The 15,121-nt window shown below is 40.1% G+C and overlaps 1 protein-coding gene across 8 annotated transcripts in view; it reads right to left on the reverse strand.

Moving 5' to 3' along the window:
- Positions 1-15,121, reverse strand: part of RAD51B (RAD51 paralog B) — a 431,141-nt gene that overhangs the window by 154,428 nt on the left and 261,592 nt on the right. For all 8 annotated transcript variants that reach the window (XR_010080554.1, XR_010080553.1, XM_063398750.1 and 5 more), the window contains one exon: positions 1,735-1,813. Coding sequence is in view for 6 of the 8 variants with exons in the window: in XM_063398750.1 (XP_063254820.1) it covers positions 1,735-1,813 (79 nt within the window). In the remaining 2 variants the exon portion in view is untranslated. The remainder of the gene's footprint in view (positions 1-1,734; positions 1,814-15,121) is intronic.

Raw genomic sequence — 15,121 nt, forward strand, 5'->3', positions numbered from 1 at the left:
AAGACATTCTAGTTGCCTTTCAAAATGCACAAAGAATGATATCAAGACATAATTACTTAAAGAAATCCAAACTGGTATTTTATCTGTTTGTAGAAAATGGCAAACAATGTTTTAAATGTACACGGCAGAAATACATGTGTATAGGGAAAAGAGCAATTGCTACACTTTTAATACTGTGATCTCCTCCTCAGCATGCCGCTCCATCATCATTATGTGCAACCAGGCCCATGTGTTCTTCAAAGGTATGGTTCAGCCCTGGGAAAGCTATATTCATGTCTCACAGAAAAGAGCTCAAAAAATTGTCTCTGAACAAATGCTCCCTGTTTCTGAAATGGGAAAACTTTCTTTCCCAAAGTTTCACTACATTAGTGCCTGAGGACAGAGCAGGAAATTGTCTGCCTTTTTTAATAATGACCACAAACATCTATGTGACTTCAGATATCCAAGATAGAAAAATAGCTTATCATCTGCCCTATACTGAAACAAAACATGTCAAGACCAGCTCTTGCAAGTGACCTCAGTTTAAATAAAAATTGTTTCTAGTTTGTGTAGACTTTTAGAATTACTGGTACCAAATAAAGCAGATCAAGTGCCCAAAATGCTATCTAAGAGTATACTGAAAATAGTATCCAAAGGCTTAGGAAACACCGTATAGACACCTCCTCCCATTACAATTATGCAGATGTATCAAATGGAAGCAAAAATGCACCATAAAACATTTCCATTTCTTTTGTTTTCTGACATTTTTGCATCACCTTAGATGCAAGCATATTGAGTAAGCATTGTAAGCACTAGGAAATAAAAATATGTCATTAGTCTGGTACAGCCCGTTTGAATGTGAGCAACATGTAATCAGCAGGAGGAGGACTGTTCACATCCCTTAAAATGTCCATAGTGCCTCAGGGGATCAGTGATTCTCCACCACTGGAAACTGAGAACCAGCTATACTCATTGTCTTATTGCCCTGGCTGCATATCCCAATGTCCTCCCTGAACAGCAAGTGACAGGCACTGACTAGTTTTATTCAGTCTGTTAAACTGATGCACTGGTAAGGAGCCAGGCTGCATATCAAAAGACATCAACTCAAGAAAACTGATCTATTAATGTTTGTCAAAACATAAGGATGTTTGTTCCCCTCTTCCCTCTAAAAGTACATGATTCAGGACACAGCCATGAGGAATCCCTAGTTCCCTGTCAGCATGGTAGTAATATCCAGCTTTTCGGTATACTTCTTCATATCCTAGAAAATCTGAGGGTTATTTAGAACCATAGGACATTAGCATTAAAATGATCACAAAAATAGAAAACAGACATTAATTCCCTGTATTTTTACTGATGCCAAACCATTTGCTAAAGAAAAAACATTTATTAGAGCAGGTTATAAATGATAGATGGGTACGTTTCTCCTGAAGAAACCTATCCCACGGATCCCATGTTACCCAAACCATTCCACTTTACCTTAGAGGGAAACAGGGAGCCTTGGTTAATAATTTCAGAGCCCATGTATAGATCCACGGCAGTATGCAAGAACTAATTTAGTTCCAAGAAACTAATTCAATCCAAGAAAAAACAGTGAATTCAGCAGAACTCTCCCCTTGTTAAAAAGAACATTTAAATGTGTGGATTTTTAATTCAGTATAAACAGCACCATTTTCAACAATAGTTGTTGTTATCTACATTCAATCTGCTTAAAATACTAATTGAAAAGGCAAAACAACAATGTTCTGGTCTTACCCTGAAGAACCAAGCCTGATTTCTCAATGGTGTAGAAAAAAGTGGAGAATGGAGCAACAGGGGATTTAGCAACCAGGAGCTGCAAAGCAAATATAGGATGTAAGTATGCATCTTTATAACATATTGATCAAAGCTCAAATCTGCAAAAACATCTCACTAGATTTAACTTCCAGAAGTAGTAAAGCATACTTCAGAAATAACGTGTAGTTATTGATCTAGCTCTGTCACTTGTAAGTAGTTGGGATTTTCTCATACACATAAATAGATTATGTTGCAATTTTAAAAGGATTTGCAGGTCCTAAAAAAACACCATCATGAAAGCAGTAAGTTTAGCTTATCTTACTGGCATCCTGTTAAACTTAACCATTCCTGCTGGTTCAGGCTTTTGCACTCAGAGACGATTTTGAACAAAACTGCTACTGCCATATACAGGCAATTTTAACTGCCATTAGCCATTCCACAGATATGCCCCCTTCTTTCTCCAAGAACTCCATCCACTGTCTTCATCCAGCCTCTGGAAGCAGCTTGTCCACTCAAGGGTCATCACACTGGGGATGGTAACATGCCATTGCAAGTATCTGGACGTCCTCTTCTGCAAAATGGGTAATGACCATGTCAAGCTTTATTCAAGATCTTGTCCTTGAAATATCAAACTGGGAACCAGAATTCTCTCAGGGTGGGTGTACAGTGCAGCTGAATTTAGTTTGGTGTTAGGGTGATACCAGAAATAAACCAAGCTCTCTGGCTCCACTGTGGTAGAACTGTCCTCTGTGGAAGATGAGCTGCAGCAGAACTGCAGAGACAGAAATGGGCTTGTTAACGGAGTAGGGAATTTGGGACCTGCAGGTGGCAAACTCACACTAATGTGCCAAGCTTTATTGCTTGCCTGTTTGATTTTTGCTCATTGCCAAAGACTGTTCCTCCACAGCTTGCCTAAAATAACCCTCATTCTGTCACCTGCACGAAAGTGACATTTTAATGACAAATTTAATACACTCTGCCCAAAATGGGATCAGCACAAACACCGATCTGACAGTGCCCACATGGTCCTGCAGACGTCACTGACAGCAGTGGCTGAAGCAGAGAGCTTTCTGCTGCTCTGCCTCCAGCACAGAGCTGCTGAACAAATCTGAAACATGGCTCTTGATCACCTCTTCCACAGCTAGAAGAGGCTGGGATCTGGAAACCAGTCCTCCCAGTGGTGGCCATGTACTCTGGGAGAGCCTTCCCGCCTTCCTGTTCCCTGGGGACACGGTTTAGGTGGATGGTTTCCCTTCAGCTCCTGCTGAGCTTCAGCAGGGATGTGCTCCCAGCAGAGCAGAGCAGTCTGGAGCAGAGCAGTCTGGCAGAGCCTGGGTTGTGAGGGCTGAGGACACAGAGCCGGCTTCCTGTCAATGCACTGATTTCATCCAAGCCCTGCGTGTGGCCTGTCGGGCAGCACACTGGGGAACCTCACACACCTCAGTGCCTAAATTCCCAAAGTCCTGTCAGATACTGCAGCCTCCCAGCCCATGATAGGCAGTCTCCTGTCAGATACATCCAAATACAGATAAAAATCCCATTATTTCCACAGGGCATGCCCTAATTCTGCCAAACATTCGAGCACTTGTGAGGGTCACTGCATAGGAATTCTGGTAGGTGCTGCCCATCCGTCGGTGGGGAAGAAGTGAGCAGATTCCACAAAGTCCAGGAGAGACTACAAGGGAAAACAAGGATGTTCATGTTCACTAAAACTGCTCATGTTTCCCTACAAAGTCAGACAGTATTGAATAACATACAGACATACAGAACTGGGATGTTTATTCCTAAGTGTAAGAACAGCAATATCAAGCACCAGAAGTTTGAGCTCTGCAGTGTCTTTGAGTATCCAAAAGATTTGACAGCAAATTTTGCTGCAGTGTCAAGGTTCATGTAATTTCCTGTAGCACTTTAAATGCTAAGGGTGTCTGTAGAGTAAATAGTTTAATTTGGATTTTTATGTAATCTGCAGACAGAACCATGCCTAGATGCTTAGTCTTGCAACTCTTTCTCATCTGATTCTGATCTGGGCTGAATTAAAAATGTCCCGTATCTGGTTCTTCACACATGATCATTATTACCCACAGCTAGCTAACATTTTTATGGGCTTCAGCTAGGTTTTGGACTTAAACCAAATATAATTGCCCTTCTTTGAAAGTGAAAAATAAAGACAGGCACATATAGACCACAAATACAGTTGGAGAACATCAGATCAGTCCAAATGTCAATCCTTTCTGTTTTATGAAGCTGATAAAACTACCTCAGGATATGATAATGTGAATATTCCAAGTAGGAAAATTGCTGTAGTAGCAATTTCCCCCTCTTCCATGTTAATTACCATTCTCTCTGGGATTATCTTCTGGAGAAAAGAGGGGCAAGTCACATGCCTGATGCATATGCCTGATGCACTCTAACAAAACCCGAATTCCCTTGCCTGTCATAATCACAGAATAAGCTGAGCTGGAAGGGATGCACAAGGATCATCAAATCCAATTCCCAGCTCTGCACAGGACCATCCCCAAGAATCCCACCATGTGCTGAGGGCCCTGTCCTAAACACTTCTTGAACTTGAACAGGCTTGGTGCTGTGACCACTGCCCTCAGGAGCCTGTTTCAGTGCCCAACCACCCTCTGCAATGAAGAACCTTACTCCGTTAGCTAAGCTAAACCTCCTCTGACACAACTTCAGGCCATTTCCTCAGGTCCTGTCACTGGTTACCACAGGGACAGCAGGAGGAAGACTGCCCTGAAGAAAGCAGAGTGAAGAGGAGTTGCCTCCATGTGCTTCACACACTCTGTCAGCTCCGAAAACATAAGGGAGAGGATGGGGTGGAAAAACTGTGCACTCAGGTACTCAGCTGTCTGTTTAATTGAAAAGGCCTGAAGTGAAACAGTTACGATTCTGACATCTAAGGTCAAATTTTTGGCATTCCATGCACTACTGTGCACATGAATACTAATCTATATATGCATGTGCACCAGGCAGAGTTATACATGCACATGGATAGACAGTCAAATAACTCCATGAACATTCTGTTACTGCATTTTTGTTCAGTTACAATATGTGCATAGCTATGTATAGCAATGAAAAAGCATAATAAATCACATCCTTTCAGCAGCACATCACAGAGCCCCTCTGAAAGGCAGCTCCTGCACAGCCACATCTGAGACTCCGAATTAACTTCCTTTTCAGTGAAATGGAAACAGCTCAGAATATTCAAGTGTATGAAGAAAACAAGGATAAGCAGAGAAACTGTAAGACAAAAGGGCAAACAGTCAGTTCTTGGAAAGAAGATACTTCCTGGGCGTACCTGAGCTATTAGTATCTCACTTTGACTGACCAACAAGGTGATGTAGTCAAGACAGTGGCAGACCCAGTTGTATGGTTCAGCACCACATACACCTGGTAAAACCAGGGATACCTGGGTGTTTCTGTACAAGACACCAGCAAGGTTTAATCTGGGTCATGAACTGTACAGGTCACTTATGAACCCAAACTGCAAGAGAAGGGCTTGGAGACTGGAGAGCTCATCTGAGATGGCACTAGAAAAATGTCAGCTCACTGAATCTGCCAAAAATGAAGGCTGACGGTATTTGTAAGTGAATGGAGCGAGAGGAAATGAGAAAACAAAGCAGGAAGAAAGAGAAGAACTTCTCAAACTGACCACACTGGCAGAAGAACAGATTTGCAGCCATGAAGACATTTTGGGTGGAAATTTTAAAGTTCGTAACTATCAATAAAGTGAGACTCTGGAAGAGCCTTCAACTCAGAGAGGCATAGCTAAGAAATTATTATTTGTTTTTAGGATTCAGATTAAAATATTTGTAAAAAACATATGAAGCAGTGCTTAGGGAGCACTTCATGACCTATTAGGTCTCTTCATGTCCTATGGGCTTCCTGACAGCATGGAAGCCCTGCCAACCCAGGTTTTATGCCGATGGGACTGGCAGAGTTAGAGCAATGCATACTAACAGTGTCCTTTGATGGCCAACATGCAGCTAAGGATCTTTGGGGTGAGTAAACCGAGAAAAAGTTGCTGGTTTTCAAATCCAGAATTAGTAATTTGAAGTCTTCTCATCTATATCTTCTGGTGAGCATCTGCCCCTCTCCATAAGATTCCTAAGAGCCACCTGAGGATGTGGAGAACACATGGGATCTTCCAGAATAACTCAGAAGCACGCAGCACAGGAAGAACAGGAATTTATAAAACTCACGTATATTCAAGTATATGTCTCGTTTCAATTCTAAATCACTCATGGTTGAAAACTGGGGAGAGTACAGAGAGAGGTATTATCTGAACCTGCATCTGAATTTAGAATTATTTAGTAACAAGCTGAAACACAGATCTCTTTCCAAAATCCTGCTTTATAAAACTTAAGATCATGAACCTAATTTTCAGTCAAACATAAAAGATTTCCTCAGTTCCTATTTCACTTCAGGAAAAGAAAGGGAAATAGAACTCCACTAATGTTCCTGATGTACGTAAAGGAATTTATTGCACTGTTTCCTAGCCAGGTAAGTGAAAGATACACCTTTAGTGATAAGCACTATTTAATCATGGAATCAAAAATGAATCCAGGCCCCACCAAGTTTTTTTCCTATTAACACCTCAGGGCAGTTAAAGCTGCACCAAAAGTAGAACACAGTTTGAGAGGAGTAAACAGTAATGGTAAGTAATAGGCTAAAGAAATTCACAGGCATTTTGATTACAAAACTTATTTTTTAAATAGTGAAATTAATAGAAAACAGACATAGAAAAATGATGGAACAGTACTGAGACTTTCTAATTCATCCTGTGATAGTTCTGAAGGAGCTACTCATGAGCTTCTGGAATGGAATGTAAAATCCATCTGCAGTTACTCTTACACTGCTGCCCCTATAAACTGCAAATGATAGAGATAGATGAGGGAAGTAAAAATGAAAGCAATTTCAAGTTTTGCCAAGTCCAACATCTATTGAATGGTCAAATCTTAGTTTCCTTTCTTTTCTTTCTAGCATCACATTTCCCTGTCATGAGGTTTGTAATAAATATTTATTATTTGACATCAATGTAGAATAATTACTAAATGACTGAAAAATCATTTCTGCCATGAGAACACAAAGGTACTGTGGAAGAGGAAATATATCACCTTGATGAAAAGTGAATAGAAATTGGATAGATGCCATTAGATTAGATAAAGGAAGATAAATATGAGCCAGAGCAGTTGATAAACAAAAGGCTTAGAGAGAATTGATGATGACAGCAGAAATATTGTACATTAATGTTTGTTTTAGTTAGGGAAAGCATTTTTATTAATACATTTTATTGTTTGTAAGCTTTATGGAAGAGATGAATCACAGAATTGATTGCAGAAGCCCAGCAGAAAATAGTAATTATTGGGACAACACTTCCTGTCAATAGCAAGGAAAGTGATGAATTGGAAAATGTATTGGATGAACTTTCAGAGGGATTCTGACAACCAGAAATCAAGTCAGTGTCCTGCCAAAAAAAAAGTAAAGATGATGAAGGGGACAGAGTCTTATATCAAATTAGTTATCAAAATGCCAGGATGATAAACTACCAAACAGTGAAATAATAAGATGATTTTGACTGAATATCTGCTCTCACATGATTGAAAAATTATGATTTTATAATGGAAAACAAATTATTTTAACAAAACTAATGGACTAAGATATTTCAATGAAATACTTGAGAAAATCAGCTGTATTAACATTTAATACATAATTTCCATTTAGTCTAGAAAGACAATCACTTTTGTCCCTATTTTTTATGGGAACTATAACAAGAAACCAGTTTTTAGCAATGACTGGGGAACATAAAATTATTTGAAGCCTCCTTTAAAGTATGTCAGTTTTTTATCAATGAACAGATTCTCTTTTTATTTTACTCTGTGTCAAGCTTTTTCTTACACTACCTTTTCTCCTAGAATCATGTTATTCTTGTCTACTGTACTGACAAAATGCATAAATCTACATTTAGAGTCAATAAATATTTTGGAATTCAGGTCTACTTGACTGAATACCAGAGACCTGTGAAAGGAGTCTGGCTCTCATTTAAGGGCCTGTGGCCCTTACTGGAACAACGCTGGCTTGCTGGGACATTTTGCTAATTCATACTGCTGTCCTATTGCAGCGAACAGCCTTTGCTAACAGCTGGTGCATTTCAGGAGAACTCTTCAGTAACACCACAGTCACTTGAAAGAGCAGGAGGATTGAGAAAGAAGCCTACACCATTGACAGGGTCACTCAACACGAAGAATACTATCTCTCAAGGCTTGATTAGACTCATGTACTAATAAAATCAGTGCTAAGCTAAACAAATCTTTCCCATAATTGTGCCAAGTTGACTGGGTGGACAATCTTCATGCCAGAATTTCCCTTCTTATTGTAGATCAGAAGGGTTGTTTTCTCAGCTGCAATAGAGCCCAGGAAAAAGTCAGTAAGGAAAACAACAAAGTTGACTTTGCATCAGATATCCCAGCAGACTTCTTCACTGTTTTTTCTGCCCTCCCTTCTGCTTCTTCTTAGGCCCAGTGTGCCGGAATTTGATCTATTCTAGAAATGAAAGCAGCAGTCCGTATTCTGCAGATCGTTTATTTTTGAGCAGGAGCTGCCACCCAGTTCCCAGGGTCAGCTCTGTTTCTCAGTCCCACAGCCCATCAGAAAGGTACCCAAGGAGAGAACCAAGAGTTCCCTAAAAGGCACCAACACTGTAGTGGCATTAAGGCTACATAGAGTTGCTTCCCACTCCCTCTTCACAGTGAAGCATCCTTTAGGGCAATGGGATGGCTTTTTACAGCATTAGAGAATAACTGTTTGTGTTTCCTGCCAAGCCTGACCAAACACCAGCACTCGTTGGACCTTGGAGCTCCCTGAGGCTCCAGTCCCACCATGGGTTCTGGTTTGACTTGGGAGATAACTGCCCCTGGCTGCAGAAACAAAGAGTGACCCTAACGCCTTTCCAGCGTTATGGTGGAACAAAAAGTAGTTTAGGTCTCCTGCAATCACTTACTAAGCTCATGAGATATACCTATAAACAATAAACTGATCTCTGATGGCAAAAGATGCTTCAGATAACAACATTTTGCACTTTTATGGTACTTAATCTATAGATTTTAAAAAGGCCTTAGAAGGGAGGGGAAAGAATAACCCCAACATGCACTTGGGTAAATTGAAGCTCAGAAATTAAATACAATCCTAAAGATTTTATAGCTGGTATCAGTAGCAAAATCTGAATAATGTTATTAAATCTATTGCCTTCATAAGCAAATCACTGTAGAGTTTGACTTTATCAGGAGGTTGTGTTTTCTTACGGAAACAATTATCCCCTGCATTGTATCTTCCTCCAAACCCCACTGCAAGCAAAAGCTCTCTAGGCACAAGTTTTCCCCTTTCAAGCAGAAGAACGCTCAGCCATTCCAGCTGTACTGTCTGCACCCATACACTTGACAGTAAGAAAGGCTGCAGGCTGGGCAGGCTGTGCAATTATTGGGAATAAGGAGGTAAATCAGACAGGCTGAGGAAAAAGATATATGCAGTCATTCTTCAATCTTCCCAAACATCTAGACCCCACACATGTATTTTCCCTGCTAAAAAAAAAGTGGATTGGAACAGGGCAGGCTTAAGATGTCCCCAGTACTAGGAGTAGATGTGGAGTCCCTACTGCTTTCATAAATGTAAAATAAAAAAAAATAAAATTAAAAACCAATCATCATTTGGATTAAAATTACTTCTTAGAAAACTATAATTTATTTTTTGCCATACATAACACCTGAGAGATGTGGTTCTCTGAAGTCCAGCTGTTTGAAAAAGCTTTCATGAAGGCCAGGTTAATGGGCCATAAACTCAATAAAATTCTTTATAGCACAGTTTAAATGGATTGTATCTCCTCTTTCCCCACAAGAAAATCCCACCCAGAGGAAACTGTTAAGGAACAAGTTTCCTTTCTAGTACTTTATGGAAAAGCAACAATGGCAGCTAGAGACAGTTTATGAGAGGCATTCCATAAATCCAAACCAATTAGTGCAGAAAAGTAGGCAAGCAGAGTTTCTGTACATCCTAAAAATGTCCATTAACACACATCTGGAAAAAACAGCAGAGTGAATGGATGCAAAAGGCAACTGACCATCCTGCTGTCGTCTCAATCCCTCAAAATGCAGCAGCACATCTGCTTCTTTTAGTGCAATGCATACAAATTTCATATATTAAAAACATTGCTAAGAGTGCAAAGCCAAGAATTCCCTATTTATCAGCTTAAGAAAAAGTGAGGGAAGGAGAAATGCAGATGCACTTAAGACATTTTTACAGGGAACACAGTAAGCATGGGTGCTGATTTGAGCAAGAAAATCAATGAAGAGAAAGTCTTCAAAAGCTCAAGGGAAAATATGAAATGGATTCAGCATGGGAGCATGAATTCAAAGAAATCTCTATCCTGAAATATCAGCATGACACTTATATTAACAAATGTAAATTAATATCAAAGAGATCAAACTTTCTCAGCCAAATTTCAACAGATTACCTTTAATTATAAGAGTCAGTGCTAGGGTGAAGCAGAGCTTTTCAAGTATTTAAAACAAATCTCTAGAAATTGTGAAGCTATGTAAGAATAGCAAAATTTCAGGTAAATCACTTTTTGTCTTTTTGTTTCATCCTAGCAACACCTTCTAGGATATGATCATATATTATTTTGTGTAAGCCTAGGTAGACCACTTCACTTTCCTCTCTGTGCTCCACTCTCTGAAGTGGTTCATTATTAAAAAAATAATTCTACATCTCTGCATTTCTTATGTGAAATTATTTAGGCTGCTTACAAACTTAAGTTCTAGCTTACATTTATGTTAAGCATATGTTCTTAATTCAACTACCAATAGTTTTATTATTTGTGCTAAATATTCATCTTAAAAAAAATACTAGGAATTCTGGGGCATCACGGTTTTGCCTATGATAACACAGAAATATATAATTTGAAAAAAAAAGTGAGGATTACTTATCCAGTGTGAAGGCTAGAAGTGCAAGTGAGATGGGAGCATTTTATAGTACTTTTTACATGTCTTTTCTGAATCAGCATTTCATCTCAGGCAGACCTGGCTTGGTGATGTTCTGGCTGTACATTCTGTTATCCTGAGAGTACATACCAGTAGCCAGTGACTGTGCTTGCACTTTGTGCAACCACAAATTCTCCCCCAAGCAGAGGTCAGTTGAGTTGCTTAGGTGGCAGAGAAGTGGACAGATGGTTGAGAAGCTGACCTAAAGAAACACCACGCAAAGAAGCTGAGGTGCTGAGATTCTGCTTTGCAACACCAGACACAACAGGACATTCAGAGGCAGTACCAGTGTCTGAGCTCTGAACTCTCAATGCCTTAATGATGGCAGTAGACCCTTTCAGTGACTGTGGACAAAACAGGACTTTTTACAACAGAAAAAAAAAGCTCTCAGAGCAGTTTGTTAGTGCAGCTCTTCCTATAGTAATGAATAACAGTCACAGGCAATGACTCCAATAAAAATAAACCATCATTGCATGCACATGTGGCTGGGCTTACTCCCACAGGAGACATTCAATACTTGCAAAGGAAAGAAATGGAAGGAAAACAAACAAAAGAAGGAGATAGAAATGAAAACCAAGAATCTTTTAAGAATAGAGAAGAAACAGAGAGGACAAGTCCAGGAAATAGGACACTGCAAATCTCAAGCCTGCTATACCTGGCTGGCTTCAGGTGTTCCTTGTAAAAATTAATATATGTATAGAGCACTTACAGTGCACAATGTCAGGAACTGGGAATCAGGATTCTTGAGTATTCTTTCTAATTTTGCCACTGCTTTTTGAGCAACTACGTGAAAATCATATATGGACATAGGACATCTGCAGCAACTTTACTGTATTAATTTTCTGCCAGGTAGGTACAGCTCCAGAGGTACCCTACTTTCCTGTACCTAGAAGCTAAAACCCAGAAGGATTAATAAGCAACAGCTCTGCTATCTCTTTTCAGTGGGGTCAATTCCTCCCCCTCTCATAAAACCAGTACAAAGGCATGTGTTTTAGTTGAGCCTATACAGGCAGTTGCTAGCAACAGAGGACCAGTCTGCAAATGGTTTCAGTTTTTGTGGTGTGCCAAACATCGGATTTCAAGTGAGAGAGGTCAGCATGAAATATGTAGTGCCATTTAGGCATGGTTTTAGCATCAGGCACTATAATGAGGAGCTCTGAGTATCTTTGGACTGAGTAAACATAACTTCAGTAGAAGAAAATAATCAAAACCTCAAATGAGTATCAAAGACAAAACAGACAACAAAACCAAAACTCTCCAAGGTGAGCTGTCCTGATGTGCTCCAGAATGCAATGTCCTGATGTCCTGAATGCAATAGGCCAAATCTAACAAAATGCTGCTTTTCCTTAGCTGTCCTTTCCCAGACTGCCAGCACATTCCTGAGCCCTTATACCCAGAGAGCCTTTTCTTGCCTGATGTACACAGCTTAACAATAACTTCAGTGGCAGAGAACTGCACTCCCAGGCTAACAGCAAGTTTTAATTGGAAAAGAAAATGGAATCCCACATGTGTATTCAAATGGTGTCTGAACTGCAGCAGCATGGTCAGGGAACTGCACAAAAACAGGCTGCCTGCAGTTCACTTCACTGAAGTCAGACTTCTGGTGAAAGTTCCCCAGGGTGAATACAGGGAGAATATGCAGCGTAGTCAGCTCCCTTCAGCTCATGAAACACCAGATCCTACAAAATTCCTTTCCCCAGAAGCATTTTCTGTCTCCCTGCCGTATTCCCTAGTTTGTAAAATGGATTGTCTCTTTCTGAGTTGTCTTGGTTTAGGGCAAATTTTGGGAGAAAACTAAAACTTCTGAATGGGGTCTTTCTAGAAAGCAAATTTAAGCAGTTTCTCTCTTAACTGGTTTGGGAAAAGATTTCTTTGGAGAAAAGTGGAAAAAACTGTTTATTTTACAAGCAAAGTACTCACAAGCATAGAACAATAAAACTTCTTGTAGTTTTGAAGAGATGGCAATTCAGAAAGTTTTTTTGGGGGGGGGGGTAGCTTGGCTCACTCAGTCTTTTATCAGTCCCTCTGGTGCTGGAATGCAGCATCTCAGCCCCTGGTGGGCTATCGGTGTGAGCTCTTGGTGTTTTACTGGGTATTTTGTCTAGAGCAGGTATAAACAGCTCTAAGGAGAAGAAAAACTACAGTCCAGGGAACTTCTGTGCCTCAGCTAGCTAAAAACTGACTGAAAAGCAGAGCACGCTCTCTCTCGCTGTCCGTCCGTAGACAGCTCAGGGCAGGAGCAGAATGCGGAGGAGGGAGAGCAGCTGCTGCAAACAAACCCCGCGCTGCTTCCCCCACCTTCGCTCTCAGAACCAGTCTGAAAGGTGTGCAACTTAATATCCAGCATAACACAACAGATGACTGGGGATACAAGCATCACAAAGTTACTCCAGGACTTGAGTGTCTCCTAATTTTCCCAGTGGAGAGTCCTCTATAGGCCAGGAAACTTCACAAGAACTTGGCCATGATGATGTCCTATGCTATAATACTTCTGAGGCTTAAAGCCCTGATAATTGTTCAATGTGAAGGGTAATTCAGGAGAAGATGGTTGTAGCTTTTACTAAGCAGGAAAGCAGCCAGTCAGCAAGAGTGTCCTGCTTACCACAATAAAACAGTGCCAAGGAAAGGGCTCTGAGGATGGTGCTGAGGACTTTTTACATTTACTTTTATAAAGTAGCTGGGCAACATAAACGCAGCCTCCTATGGGAATTCTCTTATGTGGCAACTTGTGGTCACTCATGAGATTTACAGTACACCACTAGTGAGAAGAACAGAAAACAACTTGTGCATCTTTTCAGAGCCTTGTGTACTGTTCCATTTCACTCTAGTTCTGCAGTAACTAAGTAAAAATAAGAAAAAAGCTGAAGGATACAATATTTATTTACAAAACATACTAGAACACTGCTTTATCCCAGAGATCTTATGTTCCAAACTGTGAAGGACTCCTAAGGGAGTACCAGCACAATAGCACCAGAGCAGCTCTTCTCAGAATACATGGCTGCTTCCACCCAGCCTGCCAGACACAGCTGAAGAGATGGGACCAGAGGGCAGCACAGCTCAGAAGCCCAGGAGCTGCACACTTTCTCCCCAGAGAGCCACATGTTCAGAGATGCCACTAGCTCCTCTGCCCATGTGACTGCATAGAGCAGATCAGCTTGGTGTAATACAGCAGCACAACGTGAGGAACATACATTGAGGAATACACATTCTTAAGTACGTAATTAGTATGTGCATTGCCATCATGATTTATTACTTTTATTATTCTTTGGATATCTATAATAATTTTAGCACACGCATCTTCTACGGATAAGAAAGTATCCACTGTAAGTTCAACTTCAATGCGTGTTTCTAATGTGTCTCAAATCTTTAATTAAACAACACTCATTCCTTCTTTAACTTTCTTTTTGTTCTCTAAATGATGAAAACCACCACCATTATTATTTATAAATGGAAAGAAAATTAACCCATTATAGAATAGGATCAGAAGTGGGCTCTTCCTGGTCTCCACTCATAGGTTTTGAGCATCAGTAAAAACCAGTGTTTTCTTTTACAATCCTTCCTTGATGTAAAGGCATAATCCTAAAATCCCAGACCTGGGCCAAAAATCTTGGGATTCAAACAAGTTGAAGTCCTAGATCATAGCATTAATATTGTTCACCCACACCAGTGGCTGCAAAATGCCTTCAACATGAAACAAACAAAACCCGTTTCCAACTCTTTTTGTGTGTTCATTTTGTTCCATTCCTAAAAGCAAAGTCCCAGGAGACAAGCTAACACAACACTGCTAATTTCACATGTGAGAGACAGCAGTATTATCTTACATAAAGCTTCAGCAAAGTGTATTTCAGAGCCCACTGGGCATCCCATATAAGGATGAGAAAAAAGTCATGCTAACAGACCTGTGAGCTAATATATATAGATGCAATATGTGTGTTTTTGGAGTACTGTCGTGCTCTACTTATGTTAAGAAAAAGGTGACAGAGTTAATTTCAAATTAACTTCGATCTTTCTACAAGAGTCAGGATTTTTCTAGCAAGAACATTACTGGGAGGGATTTTACCAATGAATTGGAAACCAATGGCCTTATAATCATCATCTGCATTGCTGAATAACAAAATTCTAGAAAAACTTTTCTTTAACAAACATGAACTGTTCTAGAAGGCTTCATTTACATTTCCATAGGGTCAGTGGATTCCCAAGAAGCCCCAGCAGGCAAAGGCAAACACTCTTATTCAGTCCTTTAAGACCTGAAATACTGGTTTATAAATCATCAGCTCTGAAATTTTTGATGACAATGTGCCACAAACAATGATCAGATAGGTTAA

The sequence above is a fragment of the Prinia subflava genome, chromosome 5 (genome assembly GCF_021018805.1).
Source record: "Prinia subflava isolate CZ2003 ecotype Zambia chromosome 5, Cam_Psub_1.2, whole genome shotgun sequence".
Classification (NCBI taxonomy): Eukaryota; Metazoa; Chordata; class Aves; order Passeriformes; family Cisticolidae; genus Prinia; species Prinia subflava.